The sequence below is a fragment of the Candoia aspera genome, chromosome 1 (genome assembly GCF_035149785.1).
Source record: "Candoia aspera isolate rCanAsp1 chromosome 1, rCanAsp1.hap2, whole genome shotgun sequence".
NCBI classification, from domain to species: domain Eukaryota; kingdom Metazoa; phylum Chordata; class Lepidosauria; order Squamata; family Boidae; genus Candoia; species Candoia aspera.
In genome coordinates this window covers 313,147,782-313,171,230 of record NC_086153.1, presented here as the reverse complement: position 1 = coordinate 313,171,230, position 23,449 = coordinate 313,147,782, and the positions used below count along the sequence as shown (strand labels likewise).

The window sequence follows — 23,449 nt, the reverse complement described above, 5'->3', positions numbered from 1 at the left end:
ACAACAAATTTAAAAAAATCAAGGAAAATTACCTCAGTCTTTTTTTGATATGACTGAAAATTTGGCTATTGTAGATGCCTGGAGACATAAAAATGGCTTGGCCAGAGATTATACCTTCTACTAAGATAGATTCAAATCGTTCTCCAGGATTGATATGATATGGCTATCTAAAAATCTGGCAAATAAAATCTCTGATGTAACAACCCTCCCCAGATCCTTCTCAGACTATAACCCAATTCAATTGAGCATAAAACTCCACCCAAAAAACTAAAGGTGGAGATTAAATGAAACTTTGCTGAGAAATAAAGAATTTGTAGAAGATAGCAAAAAGAAACTAAAGGAATTCTTTGAATGGAATCTAAATAAAGAAGTAAGTATTGGTACTGTGTGGGATACTAGTAAGGCCTATATGAGAGGGTTCTTTATGTATCAAAATAGGTGTTTGAAAAGGAAAGCACAACAAAAAACTCAAATAATTTTAGATCAAATTAAGTTAAAAGAAAAAGAGCTCCAATTACAGCCATCTGATGAGGAAATAAATCGCCAAATAAAAATTTTGTAACAACAATTAAAAATACTTACAACAGATGAAATTGAAAGGAAACAGAGATATATCAAACAAAGAAACTTCGAACATGCTAATAAAGCAGGTAAATGGTTGGCATATAAATTAAGAAAAGATAAGGGGAAAAAAACATTACTAAAATTTGAGAAAATGGGGAAGAATTAGTTGACAATGAAAAAATTAAGAAGGCATTTTATAACTTTTTTACAAATGTATATAAGAAACAAGAAATATCAATTGACAAAATTGAAAACTATTTGCTAAAACACAATTTAAAGAAACTAACTAAAGATCAAAAAGCAACAATTAACAACCCCATTAAAACACAGGAAATTATAGATGCTATTAGAAAACTGAAAACAGGCAAAGCCCCAGGACCAGATGGTTTTTCTGCAGGATACTATAAATATTTCCAAGATCAAATACTACCACCATTTAAGGATTTATTGAATATGATTGTATCAGGAAATCCAATACCTCAATCTTGGTCTGAGGCAATTATTATATTAATTCTGAAAGAGAAACAGGATCCGACACTACGTAGAAATTATAGGTCTATTTCGCTACTGAATAATGACTACAAAATATTTACATTAATTCTAACTGAAAGATTAAAAATTATATTACAAGAAATAATTGATCATGACCAAAGTGGATTCCTACCCCGAAGACACATAAAAGATAACATAAGGACCATCATAAATATAATAGAGTATGCCCAAATTCATAATAAAAAACAGATTATGCTACTCTTTTTAGACGCAGAAAAAGCCTTTGACAATTTAAACTAGAATTTTATGCTTAAAACCTTGGAATTTATGGATTTTGGTGACACATTTATAAAGGCAGTCAAAGCAATCTATACATTCCAAAAAGCCAAAATTGTGATAAACGAAGATACAACACAAGAATGCGTAATAGAAAAAGGTACGAGGCAGGGTTGTCCACTCTCCCCCTTACTATTCATATTGGTTTTGGAAGTCTTAACAGAGAATATTAGAAAGGAAAATCAGATTGAAGGAATAAAGGTAAAACAAGAAATATATAAATTAAGAGCGTTCACAGATGATTTAGTTATTACCCTACAAAATCCACTAACATCTCTTGACTACTTATTAAAAACGCTACAAGAATATGGAGAATTAGCTGGTTTCAAAATAAATAAACAAAAAACGAAAATGATAAACTTAAATACGTCACAAAATATTCAGAATATATTAGAAAATAAATCAGGATTCTCTAGTGTTAAAAAAGTCAGATATTTAGGGATAGGGATTACAGCTAAAACTAACAATCTATACCAAAACAACTATGCAAAAATATGGAAGGAAATTCAACAAGACTTAAGGGAAGTGGGAAAAACTAAATTTATCACTTATGGGGCGAATCTCTGTAATCAAAATGAATATCTTGCCAAGGATGTTATTTTTATTTCAAAATATTCCAATATTATTAACTGACAAAACTTTTAAATTATGGCAAAAAGACCTATCAAAGTTCATTTGGCAAAGGAAAAGACCAAGGATTAGACTTAAATTAATGCAGGATGCTAAAGAACGAGGAGGCTGGGGTCTTCCATTTGGTTCCAAAACATATGAAGGCTGTCTTTAAAACCTAGGACATGATCTGCTTAAGAGACAGAAACTTATTCATTCTCCCTCACACACGACTAGCTGGCTAACCCTCTTCAGAAAATCTTCTCTGGACATTTTCTATATAAAGTATCCCCAAAGCTCAAAAGTTAGTCCAGTTCTTGCTTTGTCTATAAGTCCGGCTATATCTGACCAGGCAGCCATGAAAAATTCTGGTTTGATTTTTTAAAGAAACCTAAAACAAGCATTCTATTTGGAATAATTCTCTGCATTTATCTGGGTAGTGCATATTCTTTTTTATTATTCAGAAATAAGTGTAAGGAGTCTGTGTTTAGACATAAAAGCGACATTTGGCTTCCCCTGCACAAGTGGGCCCTGTCTTTGGCTGTCTCTTTTATTGAACTTCATGGAAGAGCTCGTTTGGCTTCTGCATACATGTTTTAATCAAGATTTTTTGTGACAGTCCAGCTTGACATTTTGAATAGGCAGAATAAAAATGACTGCATAAAATTTTACATATGCAAATATCAGACACACTAAAAATACAATTAAATGGTTAATAAAAATCACCTAAAGCCAAAAGCAATGTACTGAAAGCCTTATGACAATTTGAAGACTATAGCTACTTCTCCTTCTCTTCTACATCATCTCCTGCATTTACTGAAAATAATACATTAGATGAACAAGATGTCAAAAAAGCTCACCCCCACTCCAGCTGGGGAAGGGGAGAGATCACATTAAAAAATCTTCCAATTGTTCGTTACCTGTTCCATGTTGTACCCATGTTTTTCTTTTGCAATAGCAATGTATTCATCCACTGAGAATAGAAAAAATAAAATAAAAATTAGAACAACAAGTCAGTAAAGAAACAAAAGTTGCTTATCATACAGTAAAGGCACCAATTGCATCTAGATAATGAAATCTTTGGGAAGCTTAAAACTATTGCTATAGCTCCAAAATCAAAGACTTGAAGTCAACTTATACCCTGTCTTATTTAGAATTTGTTAACCACTGGTTTCCAGTTTGAAGATAAACACACCATAACACAACCATGTTATAATTCTATTCCCCCATGCATATATCAGAATGGGAAATATCAAAATAACTGTTATTATTAATATACTATCTAAAAATTACTAAGCATTATACAAATTACAATGGTTTCAACAGTAACATTTCCAATTTAATAAAACACAACATGCAAAAAGAGGAAGGGAAGAGGAAGGCAAATAAATCCAGGTACTCATGCTGGACATTCCACAATCTTGTTATATTATCTGATTGGAGCCAGAGGATCATCCAGACCCTATCCTTCATTCACAACTCTTAACCTCCTAGCTGATGGATTGAGCCAGGGCACATCTTCTTGTGCCAGAGCAACTAGAAGCTGGTTTTGTGTGTTCTTTCCAGCAAAATGCAAAAAAAAAAAATGTTCCTCATGAGAGACAGGGGCTAAACATTCCCAGTGGTCCCCTGGCAAGGAATTGTCTCTTCTGGGACATGTTTAAGTCTGCAGATGAAAGAATATCCTTAGGAAATACAAGAACTACCATCTTAAGATTGATCAACAAATTTAGCTGAAAGTTAGGCCTGTTTATTTGGTGGAGTTAATAGGTATTTTGCTCTAAGACATCCAACTGTAGTTATGCAGAATATACTATTCATACATTACAAAAACAGTGTGGGATATTTGTAAATCAAAAAAGCTCAACAGTTTGAGGATGGCACCAACTGCATATTATTGCAGCCATGGTAAAGCAGTGTCTTTGTCATTATTGTACCTAATACAGACGACCAAAGACAAGGAAGAAAATGCCCCTTACATCTGCCTCGCAGTTAAAAAGGGGAAGGAAGAACATAAATTCCTACTAGTGGAAGGAAGTATTAACAGAACTGGCACAGTGATGAGTTGGTCCTCAGGGAAAAAGTAAAAAAGCAAACAAGCACACACCCTTACTGCAGAACACCTCGCACATATACAACCATGCCAATCATCAATTCAAAATTACATGTTTGCATTTTTTTTAAAAGAAAAATATTTTGATCATCAGAAGATCACAGCAACAAATCCAAAAGGCTCAGCTGAGGGAACAGATTTTTACTGGGGTGATATGAAAGAAGCAGGCTTTGTTTCCTTCATCTAATATCATCTCGTTAATTCCACACTGCAGTGTACCCAGCCCAGCATTTAAGCTCATGGTTTCTCCATAAGATTTGAAGCAGCAGTGAGGATTAAACAAAAAGAAAAGACTTAAGAGTGTCCAAACAGATAAAACTGACATGTTACAGATCTGCCCAAGTACCTACGTTCGTATTTTTTTAAGGTGCCCATATTCTACCATTTCATCAATATATTTTTAAATGCTTATAAAAATTTGTGACATACTATTTATTAACATCAATAATGATAACAAATAAAACATAGTAGCATCTGCTATTACTACTGTTGTTGGACCAACTTTGCATTAAAATGCCTTCATACCCCAAAATCCAAAAAGTTTACTTCATGGGGTAAGCAGGAACAGAATTAAAAACTGCATCCATCAAAGCTGTTAAAAAGAAAAAAGAAAACATCTTAAACTTGTCACAGAAAGTGGTTTCCTAAGGGAAGGAGCTTTAGAGGCAGTGTAAGACTGCATAGTCTAAGAATTTGTATGCTGTTAACCACTGCAGATTATAGATCTGTAGACTTTACCCTCCAGGTGTACTGAAACTACAACTCTCAAAATTAGCAGGAAACTTTGGGAACTGTAATTCTAGGTGGTCACCAAATTGGGCATAGCACCACTCTCCTGGGGTTTCCAAAAGCCCTTAAAACTTAGCTTTGGCCCTAGGCCTGGGTTTATGTTGGAAGGGGGGCTGTTACACTGTGGTTTAATGGCTGTTTTTAGTCTGGGCTGTTTTGTTTTGTCTAATGTTTTTTATTGTTTTATCTTTTGTTAGATTGTGTAAGCTGCTCAGAGTTTGTTGGAATGGGCAGCTATAATAAATTTAAATAAATAAATAAATATTTGAATTACTGGTCGCTAGCTAGGTCACTAGCTAGATGCTAGATGTCTTAGGGTCTGCCTTTCCTCAATAGTTCCTGCCTGTTCCACCCAAATAACTAGGGGGTACTGCTAAGGGTCCCCACTTGCTGGAAGTATGACAAGATGGGGGCAGGCCACAGGTGTTCTTTGCAATTAGTCAGAAAGTTTACTGTCGATTAAGGCTATTCTCACTACCAATGTAACTCAAGTATATAAGAAGGGAGGGAGGGAGAAGTCTCCTATGTCAATAACAACCTTAAGAGAAATTTCAAAGACCCCATTATGAAATATGTTTTTTCTGCCTAAAAATTACTGGTTACAGTGAGTAGGGCAGACTAAAAATTATACCACTGATGCAAGTTGAAGTTGAGTATGTGAGTAAGCAATGAAACAAGAACCAACTCTTGGAGAAAAGAGGGGGCTGTGATCTATTTTTCCATGACCTGGAGAAATTACTGATAATGGATGAGACTATTTTGTTCAGCTGTTTTAGAATTCTGCAGGCAAATCTTTGCAAGCAACTGCTTGCTCTGTTACTTGCTGCTGTTAGGTTATATGAATGAAATTAAAAATCTGTAGCTGAATAACTTCTCTTTGAAACAGAAAGGGAAGCAAGGTTAAAAAAAACACGCATTGCACCATGGAAAGAGAGTTTAAAATATTAGAACTTTTTCTACTCCATGTTGAAGCTTATAATGGCTATCCAATTGTTCAGGGATGACATCAGTATGTCAAAATAGCCCATAAAGCCTCCCATGCTAGACTGCGACACATGCACACACATATGCACACATGACATGAAAACATCTTCAAACGAAATGCCAGCAAGTCATGGAGAAGACTAAGCTAAACATATTCCCCCAATGCTTGCTTTCAATAGGTAAGGGACTTCTTTCAAAACATGACAGGGTTCTTTGCTCTGAATTTGAAGTCTGCAGCAAGGACTGTAAATGTACTGTTTCCACACAACAGAAGAGTACTTGACTCACAGGATTAAATCAAGTGATAGTACCTAACTTAAACCCACCCAACGAACATCCCTAAAAAATCTTACAAGCAAATCTTCCAATACATATTCATCATTTGTGATGATCAACTCTATGATGGCATTAGATCAGATGTTTAAAAATGTTTACTTATGTTTGGTGATAGTAAAGGAATTTAGCAGCTATCCTGAGAGAGAAAAAAATCAAGGGCTGTATAGACTTTTAATATGACCCAGACAATTATCATCTTAACACAATTTTAAAAGCAGTATTGGGATAGGACTTTGAACATTAAATATTTTAATCATCTGCAACATTCATCCAGCATTTTCTTTCTGTTTTATCTGAACACAAGTACACCTCTCTATTATTCTACAGCTAGGAGTGGTGCAAATTGCAACACTTAAAAGATAGAGAACAGGAAACATAAAATACTAAAAACACTATTAACATCTGATCTCTCCAAACCTATAAGCAAACTAAAAATCATTGTCACACACCAAAATACAAAAGAAATGCGGGAAAAAACCCGACAGAATGATGTTATAACAGCAAAATCCTACTTCTCAAAAATGCAGACTAAAATAATGAAAACTGGCTTAAAAATCAGATTATTATAAGGATCATTTCTATCTGCATTCTGATGGTCAGCGACAATTGAGGATTTCCAGAGAAAGAGACCAGACTTTTTCCAGCTTTGCTGCCTGAGAACCTTTTAAATGGATGCAGAAAGGTCTGAATTTGAGATCTTTTGCCTACAAATAACACACTTTAATACAGAACAAAAGCTCTCCTCTATAGCTCAATATGGTTTACATTTCCTTCTAAAAACTGTGAGAAACAGTCTTAGTGTTGAAGTTACTAAACAAGTAATGTTGTTCTTCCCTGAAATAATGATTTCAGAAGCAATCCAATCAGGAGAGTGCGTTGAGGATCATCCTTTTTCTCCCATACTAGTTAACATTTGCATCCAGGATGGGCAACCTGTAGCTCTACAAAGGTTGTTAGATTTGAATATCTCTCCCATCATCCCTGACATCACATGATAGTTGGCCATACTGCGTGGGGAGTAAACAACATCTGAACGGCTGCAGATTGTCCATCCCTTATCCACATGGCTGTGCTGCAGTGGACTGTACAACCATCAACACAAAAATAAGCTTTGATTCTTTTTTCTTTGCATTTGATTTGATAATGATGCCCTGAATTTATGATTGAAATTGAAGCTGTACTAACATTCAGAGTGCATTCCATAATTCTCAGATTAGTTACGCTCAGGAATATCTTGTTAAGCTTAAAGTGCACTTTTCCCCAGCTGTGTCACCTGACCAGAGAACCATAGTGGTACAAGCAGACACATTTGTCAGAAAGCCACATCATAGTATCTTAAAATTTGTGGTTTCTAGACATATCTGGGTTCCAGGTAACTACTGTAACAACTGGAATGCATTTATTGGTCACAATTCAGCAGACTTTATCTCTTTAAGACTACAACATTTTCATCAATATCATCTACTACCTCAAGATTTTTTAAATCAGGATTTTCTCTGATGATATAAATCACTCTACCCTGCTATTTGTATCCTTCTGGACCTTCTACTTGCAACAACCACCCAGAGTCCTTCTTCTGGGGGAGATGGGCAGTGATGAAATTTGATAAATAAATAAACAAACAAACGTCTCCTTGAATCTCGAAATGGGCAGCAGTTGCTTTTTCATCTGTTCCACTTGTATCAATCTTCAGTTTTTAAAAACTGCACAAAAAGTATTAATGCATTTTTAGCAAAATACACATTTTTCTGCACCTTTCACCCATGCACGTTTTGATATACCTTTTGAGCAAATAGCTCTGTTGCAAAATTCAGAAAAGTATGAAAAATAAAGTCTGCTCTGGTCTATGTTACTAGCCAAGGAAGCAGAGTTGATTTGCTTAAAATGTGGGCCAACATTCCTAAACATCTTTAAACATATATGAAGGATGAAGTACTGTACAGACAACTGCTCTCTAGACAGAAGCTGAAGCCAATTGGCAAGTACGGATTTTTTTTTCTTTCTTAAATGCGGTGGTGAGCACAGCATAGGAAGTTTTAAAGGGCTGTGTCCTAACAGTCAGGAACCTCGCTGAGACAAGGAATAGGTCTCTAATGTTTTATTACTGCTACATTAGACAGAAAATCCTAACAAACTGAAGAAGCGTGGGAAAAACCCAGACAGATAAACCCCAAAAGTCAAGGCGGGTCTGATCTGTGTCTCTCTGAATGGCTGCTTAACTCCTCAGTACTACGCGTGCGTTTTCCCCCCTGGATAGGGGCCGCCTCCTGCTCACCATCAGTGCTCATGACAGGCTGCAAGTTTGTATGCACATGTGCACTGAATTCAATATTCACAATGCCAGGCATGCATGTCACATAATATATAAAAGTTTTTCACATTTACAAACATTTGAATCCACTTTCAGTGATTGTCTAAGCTCATTTATTAGCATTATACAATCTTCTTTCACTCTAATCCTTTTAGCCCATTATGTTAATTATGAAAAATTGAAAGCCTAAGTAACCATCAGCAATTGAGATTAATTAAGGAATAATCAGTAAATTTTCATAAACACAAGTCCCCACTAATTTAAAAAGCTACTGCATACTAGCAAAGAGCCGGCTGCATAAGGACCAATTTCAGAACAGGACAATAAATGTACTCTTCTTTGCCTTGGGAGTTGGAATGTTTAAGGAGTTGCTGTATGTTCTATATTGTGATTATATGATCTGCACAGATTTTTCAGTCAACATCTTTATCCTGTAGCAAAGTATAAACACAGATTTTACTTATGATAGTTTCTGCTCCTTTTAACTGATTTAGAGCATCCTTCTGTCCTATTCTGCCCACAGCTCAGTCCCTTTACCCTTCCCAAATCTGTGTCCTTCCTGATGGTATCAGCTACAGTTCCCAGGAGCCTGTACCTCCCTGGCCAGTGGGGAAGTTTATAGTCTTCAATAATTGGAAGGGCCAAGATTGGAGAAGGCCATCTGTCTACAGTATGCATACATAATTCAAGCATCTCAGAACCAAACATGGCAATATGGGAAGCCATCTTAACATAAGTGCAAAAGCTGGCTTGCAGCTAAACCTCAAAAAAACCAAGATTATGGCAACCAGCTTGATTGATAACTGGCAAATAGAGGGAGAAAACATAGAGGCAGTGAAAGACTTTGTATTTCTAGGTGCAAAGATTACTGCAGAAGCTGACTGCAGTCAGGAAATCAGAAGGCGTTTAATCCTTGGGAGAAGAGCAATGACAAATCTCAATAAAATAGTTAAGAGCAGAGACATCACACTGACAACAAAGGTCTGCATAGTTAAAGCAATGGTATTTCCAGTAGTAACATATGGCTGTGAGAGCTGGACCATAAGGAAGGCTGAGAGAAGGAAGATAGATGCCTTGGAACTGTGGTGTGGGAGGAAAATTCTGAGAGTGCCTTGGACTGCCAGAAGATCAAACCAGTCCATCCTCCAGGAAATAAAGCCAGACTGCTCACTTGAGGGAATGATATTAAAGGAAAAACTGAAATACTTTGGCCACATAATGAGAAGACAGGACACCCTGGAGAAGATGCTGATGCTAGGGAGAGTGGAGGGCAAAAGGAAGAGGGGCCGACCAAGGGCAAGGTGGATGGATGATATTCTAGAGGTGACAGACTCATCCCTGGGGGAGCTGGGGGTGCTGACAACCGACAGGAAGCTCTGGCGTGGGCTGGTCCATGAAGTCATGAAAAGTCAGAAGTGACTGAATGAATAAACAACAACAATCTTAACATACACAGTACACTTAAGTTATATCACCAACACTGGCTCATTCGTAAATACCTTTCATGTATAGCTTGCTTTAAATGTGTTATTTATTTTATTAATTAATTACTAAGATAAATTGGACCATCAAGAACATGTGATGATGCATTCTCCTACTGTGCAGAATGCCCAGCATTTCCTATTTTAGACTGTAGAGGATGGAAAAGAAAGTCAGAAAATATACAACACCAAGTAATGGGAACAGGACTGAGAGTGATTCAGAGGATGAGGAAACATCCAATAATGTGCATGTGAATACAGGAAAGAATAGGCTAAATTATATGACTCAAGGTTTCCAGTGCTTCTGTACAAATGCACAGAGTATGGGGAGCAAACAGGACAAACAGAAAGACAAATATTATTAATGTGCATTAGTGAAACCTGGTGGGATGAAAGTCAGATCTGAAGGGTGTAATTTCTTCAAAAGGAATAGGCAACACAACATTGGACAAGGAGTGGCATATATGAAGGAAGCGTAATCATGTGTAAAGATCCAGAAATTTAAGCACAAAGATATAGCTGAGAGCATTTGGGTAAGAATACACAGAACAGGAAACAACAATGAGATTATTGGGATGATGAACTACAGACTGCAGGCAGACCTTAAGTCAGGAAGAAGGTATTGATAATGACTTCCTGGTCACAGAACTTTCAAAGAGGAGAGACATACTAATAATGGAAGATTTCAACTAGCCAGGTATCTCTTGGAAAACTAACTCAGTCAAGTTCCAAAACGTCTTCATTGGTTCCTGGTAACAATTTCATTTTCCAGAAAGTTAAGAAGAAACAAGGGAATCTGCTCTTCAGAAATTAATCCTAACCAATTGCTTGTCTCCCACGCCCTTATTTATTTATATACTTTAATTAAACATTTTAGAAAGGATAAATACAGCAAAAACAGATAAAAAGAATAAGAAAATAAAAGACAAATTATTTTATTTATTTATTTATTTTACAAATTTATTCAGCGCCCATCTCACCCCTACGGGGGGACTCTGGGCGGCTTAAAATAAAACAGGATTAAAATATAAAACCATTACATTACAAAATACTGTAAAAGTACAAATATAATAAAATCTACATGGCAAGAAGATCTTGATCAGTCCTTGAGTGTAATAGGCACCTCATAATCACTTTAAGGTGCTAGCCATCCCCAGGTGTAATTATTCCCCCTCCCATTCCAAGCCTGCAGACAGAACCAGGTCTTTAATCTTTTGCAAAAGTCCAGGAGCGAGTGGGCCTGTCTCACCTCTGGGGGAAGAATGTTCCAAAGGGCAGGAGCTACAGCAGAGAAGGCACGCTTCGGAGACCCCACTAGATGGAATTCTTTTATAGATGGGGTCCGTAACATGCCACAACCCCTATCTTTCAGAACTGCAAACATGAAGGACTATTCCAAAGTGTCAAAGGCTTTTTCAGCATTCATCTTGGGTTTCAAGATACTATAGAACAGCAAATTGGATCATGGCCATACCCACATGCTAAATCTCAGGACAGCCAATTTTAACTTGAGAAGTACTGGATAGGATCCCATGGACAGAAATCCTTAAATCAAAGAGAGCATAGGAGGGCTGAGAACTTCTAAAAAATATACAATTGTAGTAGGAGGAGGAGAACAAATGGGGGAGCGGGTAAGGAAACCACAATGGATGCATAGAAGGTTTTTGACTGATCTAGGACTTAAAAGGGACGCGGTGGCGCTGCGGGTTAAACCGCTGAGCTGCCGATCGGAAGGTCGGCGGTTCGAAACCGCGCGGCGGGGTGAGCTCCCGTTGCTAGTCCCAGCTCCTGCTCACCTAGCAGTTCGAAAACATGCAAATGTGAGTAGATCAATAGGTACCGCTTCGGCGGGAAGGTAACGGCGTTCCGAGTCGTCATGCTGGCCACATGACCCGGAAGTGTCTATGACAACGCCGGCTCCAAGGCTTAGAAACGGAGATGAGCACCGCCCCCTAGAGTCGGACACGACTGGACTTTACGTCAAGGGAAACCTTTACCTTTACCTTAGGACTTAAAAGAGACATGTATAGAAATAAAGATGAGTATAACCACCAGAGTAGCATATCAGTAAGTAACTAATACCTGCAGAAGGAAAGTCTGAAAGCTCAAGCGCAAAGGGAGCCTAGGTTTGCAAATGAAGCTAAAAGCAACAAAAAAGGCTTTTTGCCTATGTCAGTAGTAAGAGGAAGTAAACATAGGGGCTGAGACAGCTCTTTGGTAAGTTGATAGGTAACAGATAATGGGGAAAGCTCCTCAATCCTACTTTGCTTTGGTCTTCTCCTAAAGAAGGTCTTTATTCAAATCTACCTAAGCAAAAGAACTGACAGAAGGAGGGAGGTCAGAGATAGACAGGAGGCCTTGATTACCATGAATAAGTTTAAGTCTAGAGGACCAGTTTAATTCTATCCAAGAGTTTTGAAGAAGCTTTTCGATATCCTCTTGGCACCTCCTTCTGTGTTTCTGAAAAATCATGGACAACAGGAGGGCCAGCTGCTGCAGTAGTTGATTTCTGTACTGGGCAACAAGTTGTACCAGATGATTTCCAAGGTTGCTTTCAACTTTTAAATTCTATGATTCTATTTCTCTTTTGTAGAGGAAAACAGAGAGATAATTTTGGGCAAGGTATGCAAGAATCGTTAGCAGATAAAAGAGAAAGTAAACAACATCTCAATCCTGAAAAAGGAGGGAACGTGAGAAAGAAACTCAAAATAACCCACTTTGATTCTATATGGTATATGAGGTGGCAAAGGGAAACTCTGACAGGGTTTCAATATTCTGTTATTATTCCCTACAGTTCCAATAATCCTTGTGGTATTTGTTTCTTGACCTGGCCTACCTCAAAGGGCTGATACATTTTCAAGTACTCTTTAACACTCAGGCTCCACAGGCCTATATTTGCCAGGGACTTATTCTCTTCACACAGCTTACCTTGGTTGCTAAACTGGAACCAGCTGAAGCTTCTCAGATCCATGACATGGCCGGAGAAGGCGATTATATAAGGGTGGTTGGTTTTTTGTTTTGTTTTTTCCCTGAGCCTTCAAGTCAGTCTTGCCTCCTGGCAACTACATGGACACATCCTTGCAGTTTTCTGGGCAACATTTTCAGAAGTGGTTTGCCACTGCCTTCTTCCTCAGGCTGAGTGGGACTGACCAGCCCAAATGCACCCAGCTGGTAGGACTAAAGTAGGACTACAATGCAGGGTCTCTCGGCTTCTAGTCCAGTGCCTTTAACCATTACACCACACTGACTCTCATATAAACATGAAGAATGTACAAAATGTTCCATTCATGAAACAAGTGGTTTGGGTGGTCCATGCCCAAACCAAAATATGAATGTTTCAGATTTTGGGACCGTACATAGAATAAAGCAGGACATTTTTTTTCCCCCAGAAATGAACAGAAATGTGGTTGTTCCACTGGAAAGAGGGGGGAAGGGAGAGAGAAAACAGGAAAAAGCTGAGGATATCAGTGGCAACAGCGGCTCATGGAGAAAGCACTGGAATATCAGTGGGGAGGTGGGATGCACTGAGGAACAGGTGCACAAGTCAGTATGTTGGTGACAGTGACTAAAAGGAAGGCTGAAGACTGGGGCAGGTCACTGTCTGAGAAAGAGCAAGAGGAGCGGTACTGGGAAGATTGGAAGTGGGTAGCAAAATCTAGAGCAGAATGTTTTGTTCCAGGTTTGAAACAAGACATATCTCTGTTTTGTATACACCCCTAATAAACATGCAGCCTCAGGGCTCCAAGACCACCAAATGCCTCATCAAGTATCCATGATTTGGAAATATAGGAGGAAGCCATTTGTTTAAAACCCAAGGCTATCAAAATTTTCATTTTCTCAAGTGTTGTATATAGAATCTTTAGTTGAGCTATGCCTGAGTTGTGTACCAAATTTAAGGAGTCATGAAGTCAAGCTAATTGACAGGACCCTATGATTCACTGCTGAATCCAGGTCAGGGGAGCCTCACAGCAGTTGTGAAGCCCCTTCCCGAAGAAATTAATTTCCTTTTTCTTGCCATAAGGTACATATACTACAGATGCTCAATCTGTCTCACATGCCAGGGTTGGGAGAACACCACCAGATAATGGCATCTCTGTGGTAGTAACTACCAAGCAGCTACACCAAGGCAGGAAGGCAAGACAAGAGCTCATAGGAAAGGTCTGACACCTCCAACCTTTCACCCTGCAGACTCAAACCTGCTATTACAATATCCTTCTAGATCTGCTTGCATACTTAGTACCATTTACTCATGCCCAGGTCACCTCCAGAGTGGATTACTGTAATGTGTTCTACACGAGGCTGCCCTTGAAGAGCATCCAGAAGCCTTTGCTGGTCCAGAATGCGGCTGCACAGACAGTTGTGTGTGCTCCTAGGATGGCCCATGTTACACCTCTGTTCCGCGAGCTACACTGGTTGGCAGTCTGCTTCCAGGTGCAATTCAAAGAGCTGGTTTTGAACTTTAAGGCCCTATATGGTATGGTATCAGGTTATTTGAGGGACCGCCTCTTCACAATTACATCTACTTGCCCTATCAGGTCCAGCAGGGTCCTGTCTGCTAAAGCATTCCATCTGACAGGATCCAGAAGACATGCCTTTTTGGCTATGGCTGTGGCTCCTGCCCTCTAGAACTTAATTCCCCCCAAGGTGAGGTTAGCCCCATCCCTGCTAGCCTTCTGGAAGGCCCTTAAAACATGGTTTTTCCAACGATCTTGGAGAACCCATGGGGAGCCTGCGAGAAGATTGTATTGTATCTAGATGGCTGTTATTCTCCCACAATCTTGATTTTATTTGTTTAATTGTTTTAACTGTTTTAATGGTTGTGATATTGTTTTTAACTGTTATTGGTTGTACCGCACCCAGAGTCGTGTTCAGTGAGTTTGGCAGCTATATAAATCAAATGAATAAATAAATACATTTTAGATATCAAGCTAATTTTTGTTTTCCAATTTTAAAAAATGATATTTTAATCCCAGTAGCTTTATTTCAGCTCTCTGTATCTGATTATTGTTCTATTTTACAGCACAGAGTCATCATGTGTTTATCTAAGCCTTTTTGCTGTTCTGGATTTCAATATGAATAGCTAATAATATTAAATAATAACCATTATTATGCTTTTAAATGACTGCACAATACATGCAAAGAACCATAAACAAAATTTTAGTCCAACGAACTGACTAAAAAGCTAAGTCTATGAAGAGTGTCTTTTCATTCTCCCCCACCCCATTACTGAAACTTCCTTCCCACTCTGCAGAAGACCTAGAGATTACTCCCCATAGCATGCTGTTAAGATCTGAGTGTCCATAAACATCCAAATGCAAAGGGAAAGCAAGAAACCCTGAAGTTAAGCTATCAAGGCACCATTATGTGATGAGGTACTGCAAGAAGCACCAAGCACCTTGTCTGTTACGTGCCAAAATGCACTGAGAGAACAGGGTGACTTGAGGACACAGCAGCAGTTTCCACAGCATCCCTGCATTTAGTATGCCTGATGCGGGTTCTAGCATTGATGAAACAATGAAAGGCTAAAACAGAAGCAAGCAAGATTTCCCATTCCTCCTTCCTCCCCCTTACAAAATCCATTATCATGCAGGAGACCCAATGTAGATGGCTTGCATACAAATCTGAAACATCCTCATGCTCCAGAAGATGGTGACAGCCTAAAACAAGTATCAGGAGCAGCTTTAACCTTTGCTGTGAAAAAACAGAGTAGTGCTATTGCCTTGCAATGGGAGGAGGCTTGATTCAGAACAGTTTAGTAGAGCAAGTCTGCCATCTCATGGCTAGCATGCAGAGTCTTGAGTTAAAAGCCACAGTAAGGATTAAGGCCAAAACTGAGACAGTCAAAAGGGTAATCCAGGCCACACAACTTGTGAGTTACCAAGATGGAAAGAATCATTAGTGCTGTATTGGGACCTGCCAATTGCCAAACAACTCCCCTTTTTCAAAGTCCTGGGCAGGCAGCTTCTGATATAGTGTGATGTATATGGCTGATCAGAAAAACTGCAAGTTACTCAGGACTATGATAATGTGAAATTTTAATTTTTGAGCCAGCTTATTTCAATTAATGTGCAGTACAACTTATGGTTTCATTAGTGACTACCAGGCTGGACACCAGATTGGGAATAACAAAAATACCCCAGAAGTACCCTATTGCGTTTATATACTGCAGTGAAATACACATTATGAAGTCAACAGGATTCAAGCTAGACTTGAAGGAGACTACCTTTCTCTGGCATTTTCAAACTGTCAGGCCAAGCTACCTCTGCAATTTTTAAAACAAACTTCAGAAAATTTGTTTATCACAAGGGTCCTTATTTACCCAAATCTAAAGTAAAACAGGGTAGGACATCTATAGATTCTGCCAAAGGAGAGCAAATGAACTGATCTCTTTCAGTGTACTATCATTTAAATGTTGAAAGGAGGCTCTGAGGTAACAGAGGACTAACAGAAAGTAAGCAACCTATTTTGTATTCCTAGGATAATCTCTTTCTAAACAAGTTAAAGGAAGCATCATTTTAATTACTTTACTGAACAGATCTCCCTGGTTGGACTCATACTATAAGAATGTCCCTCAAGGACTTTTATGCAGTAAATGAAAAATGGGTGTAACTTAAGATACTTAAGTATACTATATCAGAGTGTGGTATAGTGTATCCTCTGTCATTAAGCAAAATGGCTGCTAAGTGAAACCACAACTATGCTTATGATCTTACCACAGCTTTCCTTTAGTTTACAGACCCGCGAAGGTCATAAATGTAAGGAATGGTCATAAACTTACTTTTTCATCACGATAACTGCAAATGGATGCTACATGAGACAGTTGCTAAACGAGGACTACCTGTACTCTTGCTTTAGTGAACAGACAGCTTTGCTCCATCAAGAATGCTTAACTCAGAAGCAGGCAAGATGGTTTTCATGGACACCATCTTTCCACATACTTATCAGACTCCCTGTTCCACTTGACCTAAAAAAAAAAATTGGAAACCTCCCATGTTGCGTAGCCCAAGCAAGCAACCTATAGTTACAGGATTGCATGTACAGTCCCCAAATCTTCTTCCTGAAGCTCCTGGATCCCTCTTTGACTATTATTGCTGAAAAAATTCTTGCCATTTTGAAATGGGAAACACCTGAAAAGTATACTGTGAGCCCTAAGTCATGCATGTCATATTTAAAAAAAGAAAAGCCCCCCCACAAAACTCTGCCATTCTCCCACATATGATGTAGCTCCTTCCACTTTGCATCCCTCAAAGCCTCCCAAATGTTAAATACAACACTTAGCTGCCAAAAGGTCACCTCCGGCATCCTTTTTATTTTCAACACCACCTCCAAACTTCACACAGGCCTAACAGGTATAGAAAATAAAAATCATGGGTGGCTGCAGCACAGGATTTCTTTCCAAGTGTGCCCAGAAATGCACAGAACACTCTGAAGAACTTTGGGAGGTTTCAGCAAAATGGATGAAAAACATTTAGGAAGAAAATAATCTGTAAAGGGAAGCAATGTGCATACCTAGCGTGCCCACTTCACCTCACCCCCACCCCGACAAAAAGACACAGACAAGCTGGGATGAAAAAAAGAAATGGTAAGTGTGACCTTTTTAGTTTGCTTTCTGGTATATGGCTATTTTGTTACTGAACATGGCCACCATGGCAGCCATTTTTAAAATGGGTAACATGCCTACTGCAGCCATTTTGTGATTCCGTGAAGCATCTGTAACATACGCTCAAAATTCCTAACGTGCCCACCAGCTCCAAAGAGCCTCTACTGCTGTAGCTGCAGCCCTCAATGAATAAGGGGTTGGGCTAGGTGAGCTTTGGCTAGGTCCTTTCCAATTTTGTTTCCATGATTGTCTAACTGTGCACAATCCATTCTATTGTTGTTAGCTACAGAAAGAGCATGACACTAATATGCCAACTCTACTAGAAAAAAGGTACTTTTTACAATCCAGACTGTAGATGCGGACTACTGTAGCTTGAGCGATACAGCTGCTTTATGAACTCTACAGACATTCTTCTGAAGGCCCTGCAATATTCCTATGCCCCAGCAACACAAATTATACCAAAGTCTGCACATTTCAAAGGCTTGCTAATTGAAAAGTTAAAGATTGGGGTGTTTGTTTTTTAATACCAGGATTCTCATTATGCTGAATCCAGTGTCCATTGCTCACAAACCTCTCTATGAGCTTAGGGTGACTGAAAAGCCACTTTCAGACAAAAACCTAAAAGTGATGCATGTAAACACTTTCAGCAGCATATGAAGAAGCCAGGAAAGTTTTCAAGATTGGCTAGTATGTTGACAATTGGGCCTGACTTTTCTATTCACAGCTTGTTACCACCGCTAGGACTTGCAGGAACTGATCTTCAAAATGGAATGAGGAAGCCAACTCCTGTAGCTCCCTTCACTGGGAGTGACTGATTATGTGCCATCAAGTCGTTTTCGAATCCCAGCAACCACATAAGATAGATTTTCTCAATGATCACTGGGAGTGAGCTGACAGAATAAAATGTCAGAAAGAAAATACGTCAGAACAAGTGTGGTGCAGTGGACAACATATGACTTTAGAAGCAGGGAGAGCCACAGGAATCAGGCAACTCAGTGAGCCAATGGGATCAGCAAAAAAAAGTTAATGTAAAGCACTTGTACTCTGCAGCAGCAAATGCCAACCCCAATTTCTTTTAAGAATTTTATTAAGTTTCAGAAAAAGATAAAAGATACAGAAAAACAAAAAGCTACCAAAAAAACCTTTAAAACTGTGTAAAAAAACAAGAAAATTTTTTTGATAGATTACAAAGAGACGTGACTTCTGACTTTAAACACCAAGGATATACAGCTATTTCCCATAATCAATCCCTTACTCTATATTAAACCAATATCACATTATTTCTACAAGTCAATCCCTTAGCACGTTATAAAAATCACTAAGTACCATTGCTCCCTCCCCTTATATTAAAAAGATGAAAAAATATAAATCACCTAATCAACTCCCCCCCCAAATAATAATTACTTAATTATTCCCTTCCTACTACTATTCTGTACATTCCTGTCTACTATAATAAAGATCAAAAATAAAAGAAACATGTAAATTGTCTGCCATTATAACTAATACAAGAAACATGAATTAATATTAATTTTTTAAAGAAAAAAACCCTTAATAATCATAATCCCAATCATTAACAATGAGGAAAGTCATCCAAAACCAAAAGACCATCCAGATAACTATTTTTGGTCCCTTAACCCACTTCAAAATAAACCAAAACATTTACATATCCCCATAAGCACAGAGCTATTTTCTTAAAGAAATCAACAGCCCAACTGCTCCTCTCACGAACACAGACATCTCTTCAAAGAACCTCCCATACTACTTAATAATCCCATCTTTTCCATAACATTCCATCAAAAAGTCAAATTCAATCAAGTTTTGCAGCTCAATTTCTCCATTTAAATTCTTCAAATCAGCATTGTCAATTTATTGCAGCAGAAGCCCAAATCTGGCTCTTAGGAGAGACAATTCCATCGCTGTTGTTTCGTCCACAACATCTCCAACCAGATAGCAAATTTTAGACCACGCATTTTCCACAATGCTCTGGATATCTTGCATAATAACTTGGCAGGAATCAGAAAGAATCTGCTTAGTACCTGCTTTAATATCTCGACAATTGTCAGAAAAAGCCTGGTTAAGATCCTCCATGTCTGAGGCAGTAAGTTATGGCGTCCCCTAGATACTTAACCGGCAAAAGTAAAAGGTAATGGAAAATTTCCGGACTGAGTTAAGATAGCAGACAGTTCCCCAGAGAAAGTAGTGGCAGGAAAGTAAAAGTTCAGAACGGCAGATTCAGCGTGTAGGAAAAAAGATAAAATCTTCAAAATTAGCACAAGAATAATAACGGGTAGATGATAACATACTCTCAACCCTCCTTAGTATTGGATGAAAAGCAGAATCCAAAGCTTAAAAAAAAAATTTAAAAAAATAAATCACAGAAATAATGATAAACACCAAGAGAGATAGTCTCTCCTTAATGTAGAAAGCCTCTCTTAGGGTACAAATACTGGGGGGGGGGGGGGGGAGAGATAAATTGGGTGCTTTAGAAATGAGGTTGCTGGACTTAATGTCCCTTTAAGGATGCAGCACGGCTTGAAAATGGTGATGTCCCAGCCTCCCAGCAAAGTCTTACTCATCGATCGCGAACACTGTTTACGATCTCTCCTGGCTGTAACTCACTGTCCAGAGGACAAACGGGTCAATTCTGAGCATTTTCCTTGGTCTGGAAAAGCGCTCCTGGGCTTCAGGAGAGACCAGCTTGAGCCCAAAAAAACTGCCATGATGCCAGTTTTGCTCGCAGAGCTCATGGGCAAAGCTGTTCAGTCTGCCATGATCCCACCAGAACCCCAATTTCTTAATGAAATAATCTCATGTAACAGAACAACCCTTTCCACAAGTTTTTGCTTCTAATACTGTACAATACATCAGATCTACTGCACGGGGTGCACCAAGCAGCCACTCATTCCCTTCCACCATATAACATTCAACAAGAGCATAAACAGGCATAAACTCCATCCATCCATTCACTCATCACCTTATCTGTATTCTTTCTTTCAGTTCTTCGCTACTGATAGGCATCTGTTTGTTTCTGAATTATAAACATGTTTTAAATAGCACTACTGCGAGTAACTTTTGCTTTAAAAAATCTGAAATACAGTAGTAATAAACAAAACACAAGCTAGAAAATGCATGAATTTTAAATGCCGCAAACGAACTATATATACACACAAACACAGAGATATATGCATGCATGAATGCATGCATGCAATTTCAGGTTTGGGACCCTTTCATGTTATTGATCACTTTATAAAACAAAAACTAAGTTCCATACCCCTGGTCTGCATTTAAAGCAAAGCATACTTTTTAATATCTAAGATCCATCCCACACAAACACAGTCTAAATTTCCCAAGCTCCTTTTTCGATCACCAAATAGAAGCTTTTGGAATGACACCATTTTCATTCCTAACCAAACAAAATTGTTCTCCTTCTCTATCTCAAATGAAAGTTCTACACTGGAGTCTGGCTTCATAAATAGTTGATAGAGCAAGTCCATTATTCCAAAATATACTATGTTGTATTGTGCAAGCACACACATTCAAAAAGGAGAAAGTGGGAGAACAAGATGTGGGTGAGGCCTAGCACTCAGATTAAATTGCATCAAGAGGGTTGAGCACAATTAAGCCTTTTGCAAGAGAGTCAATTTCTCATAGATCTAACTGCTGAAGATGCACAAGTAGCGGACAATTTGTCTCTTTACTGGCACGTAGAAGAACAAAAAGGAGGAGAGAGATGAACTGTTCTATAATGAACTGGGAGGGGGAACTGACAAGAAAAATGTAATGGGCTATAATATAGTGTAAGTGACTAAGCTTTCAGCAGGAGGTAGCCCCCCCCCCCCCAACTTTAAAATTGCTGGACATTTCTTGGCAAACTACTTTTCACTCACCTAATTCATGTACAATGTAGAGATCATATACTGGCCTGCTCTACAGGACTATATACTGTAGCAGAAAATGTAAGAATCTGGTTTCTCATTTTGAGGAAATGAAATAAAACTCCAGAGACATGAGAAGCCCATTATCAAATGTAATATATTTAAAAGACACTAAGTACAAAATTTGCAAATTAATTTTTCATCAACAATTAACACTGAACTCTAATTCCAAGGTTCTTAGTAAGAAGAAAAATATTATAATTAGGCCACATCCCCTCTATGTATTCAAGAGGATTAAGATAAATTCAGGCATAAAATCTTGTCTGTATGTAATCCAGGGATGGGCAACTGAGCCTCAGAGATGCATTTGGTCCACAGCCTCCTTTCTATGGCTCCCAGTCTTCTCTAGTCATCATTGTCAAAAACTGGCAGCAGGTGCTTGCTGTTTTAAGGCAAGAAGCACATCAAAACTGCCATGTACAGCCTTAAATAGATTTAACATGGTAGTTTAAACTAGCACCAACAAGCCCTCCCAAGAGAGAAAAGCAGAAAACCTTTGCCACCCCTAAAGAAAGAGTTTCCCCTTTTGCATCATCTTCCCACACGTTGGGGCCTTTTAAGTGTTCCTGGCCACCAAAAGGTTGTCTGTTAATGTTGTAATACTTACAAAATAACATTTCCCTGTGGATCCAAACTTGTTGCAAATGAAAAGGAGGTGTATGCCAGTGCTTAAGCAAACCATGACAGAACAAGAACCCCAAAGAGACAGGGTCACCTGTTTTCTCTTTGTGATGTTCACTTTTCCTCCTCTGCCTTTATTACACTGTTTGCTAACTCCCTCCATTCCTGTGCAGTAGGCTGAAACAATGTGCTTTCGCCAGAGATTTAAATTGCTTATTCACAGAGGGCTTCTCAAATCAGGCCTAGCGGCAAGATTGTCCATCCTGGTTATATTCCACTTTCTCCAATGAAATGCTCTCTAGATATGTTAGGACTTTAACTTCCAGAATTATAGTCCTGATACATCTGGAGGGTATCAGGTTGGAGGAGCTGTTGTACACTAACAGTGAATTACATACTTTGTGTGTGTGTAGATTCTAACGTAGCCAAAGAAACCCATTCATAAATAAGAGGCTTTGAGAAATCCTAAATGTTGCAGGAGTCCAAAATGTCTCTCAAAATAATCCATTACTCAGGAAATTCACCTGTGATTCTTTAAGACACTTTATTGTAACAGGCCCATTTTGCTAGGCTTTTAAAAAAATTATTATTAGAAGTATTGCATTATTATTACAGAAGAGGAACGGTCAAAGATTTGGACACAAAGAATTATGAAAAATATGTCTGTTAAAGAGAATTGTCATAAGACAGTTTGGAAATGGTATATGACTCCAATACTGTTAAACCATTATAATAGAAATAATTTAAAAAATTGTTGGAGGTGTAAAAAAGAAATTGGGACTTATTTACACTTATGGCGGGAATGTGAAAAGATTAAAAAAACATGGGAAAAGGTTTTTGCTGAGATTAATGAAATACTATCTATTAATTTGCAAATAAGTCCAAAAATTGCATTATTGTTAAATTTTGGAAATATGAAATTAGAGTGGCAAAAGAAAGAGATAATAATTTTTGTTACTGCCTTAAGATTAATAATAGTTAAAAATGGAAAGTGGATTATGAGTATGAGCTTGAAAATTGGTTTAAAGAAGTATGGAATATTGCTATTAATGATAAATTGACATGTGAACTAAAATATAAAAAGGGTTTGATGGTTTTGATGTTATATGGGGTGAATTTCTGGAATATGTTTTTGTTAAAGGGAAGGGAGTAAAACCAGATCAATATATATTAACTTTTTGGAGAAGAGGGCTTATTAAGAATTATTAATAATAAAAATGTGTGATAATAAAGAGAGATAAGGAGGGTTATAGGTCCCACGGGTGATGGGTGCACATA

At 38.1% G+C, this 23,449-nt stretch overlaps 1 protein-coding gene across 2 annotated transcripts in view; it reads right to left on the bottom strand.

Annotated features, from left to right (window-relative positions):
- Window positions 1–23,449, bottom strand: part of RCOR1 (REST corepressor 1) — a 138,038-nt gene that overhangs the window by 49,672 nt on the left and 64,917 nt on the right. For both annotated transcript variants that reach the window (XM_063290358.1, XM_063290359.1), the window contains exon 4: window positions 2,922–2,974. In XM_063290358.1, the coding sequence (XP_063146428.1) occupies window positions 2,922–2,974 (53 nt within the window). The remainder of the gene's footprint in view (window positions 1–2,921; window positions 2,975–23,449) is intronic.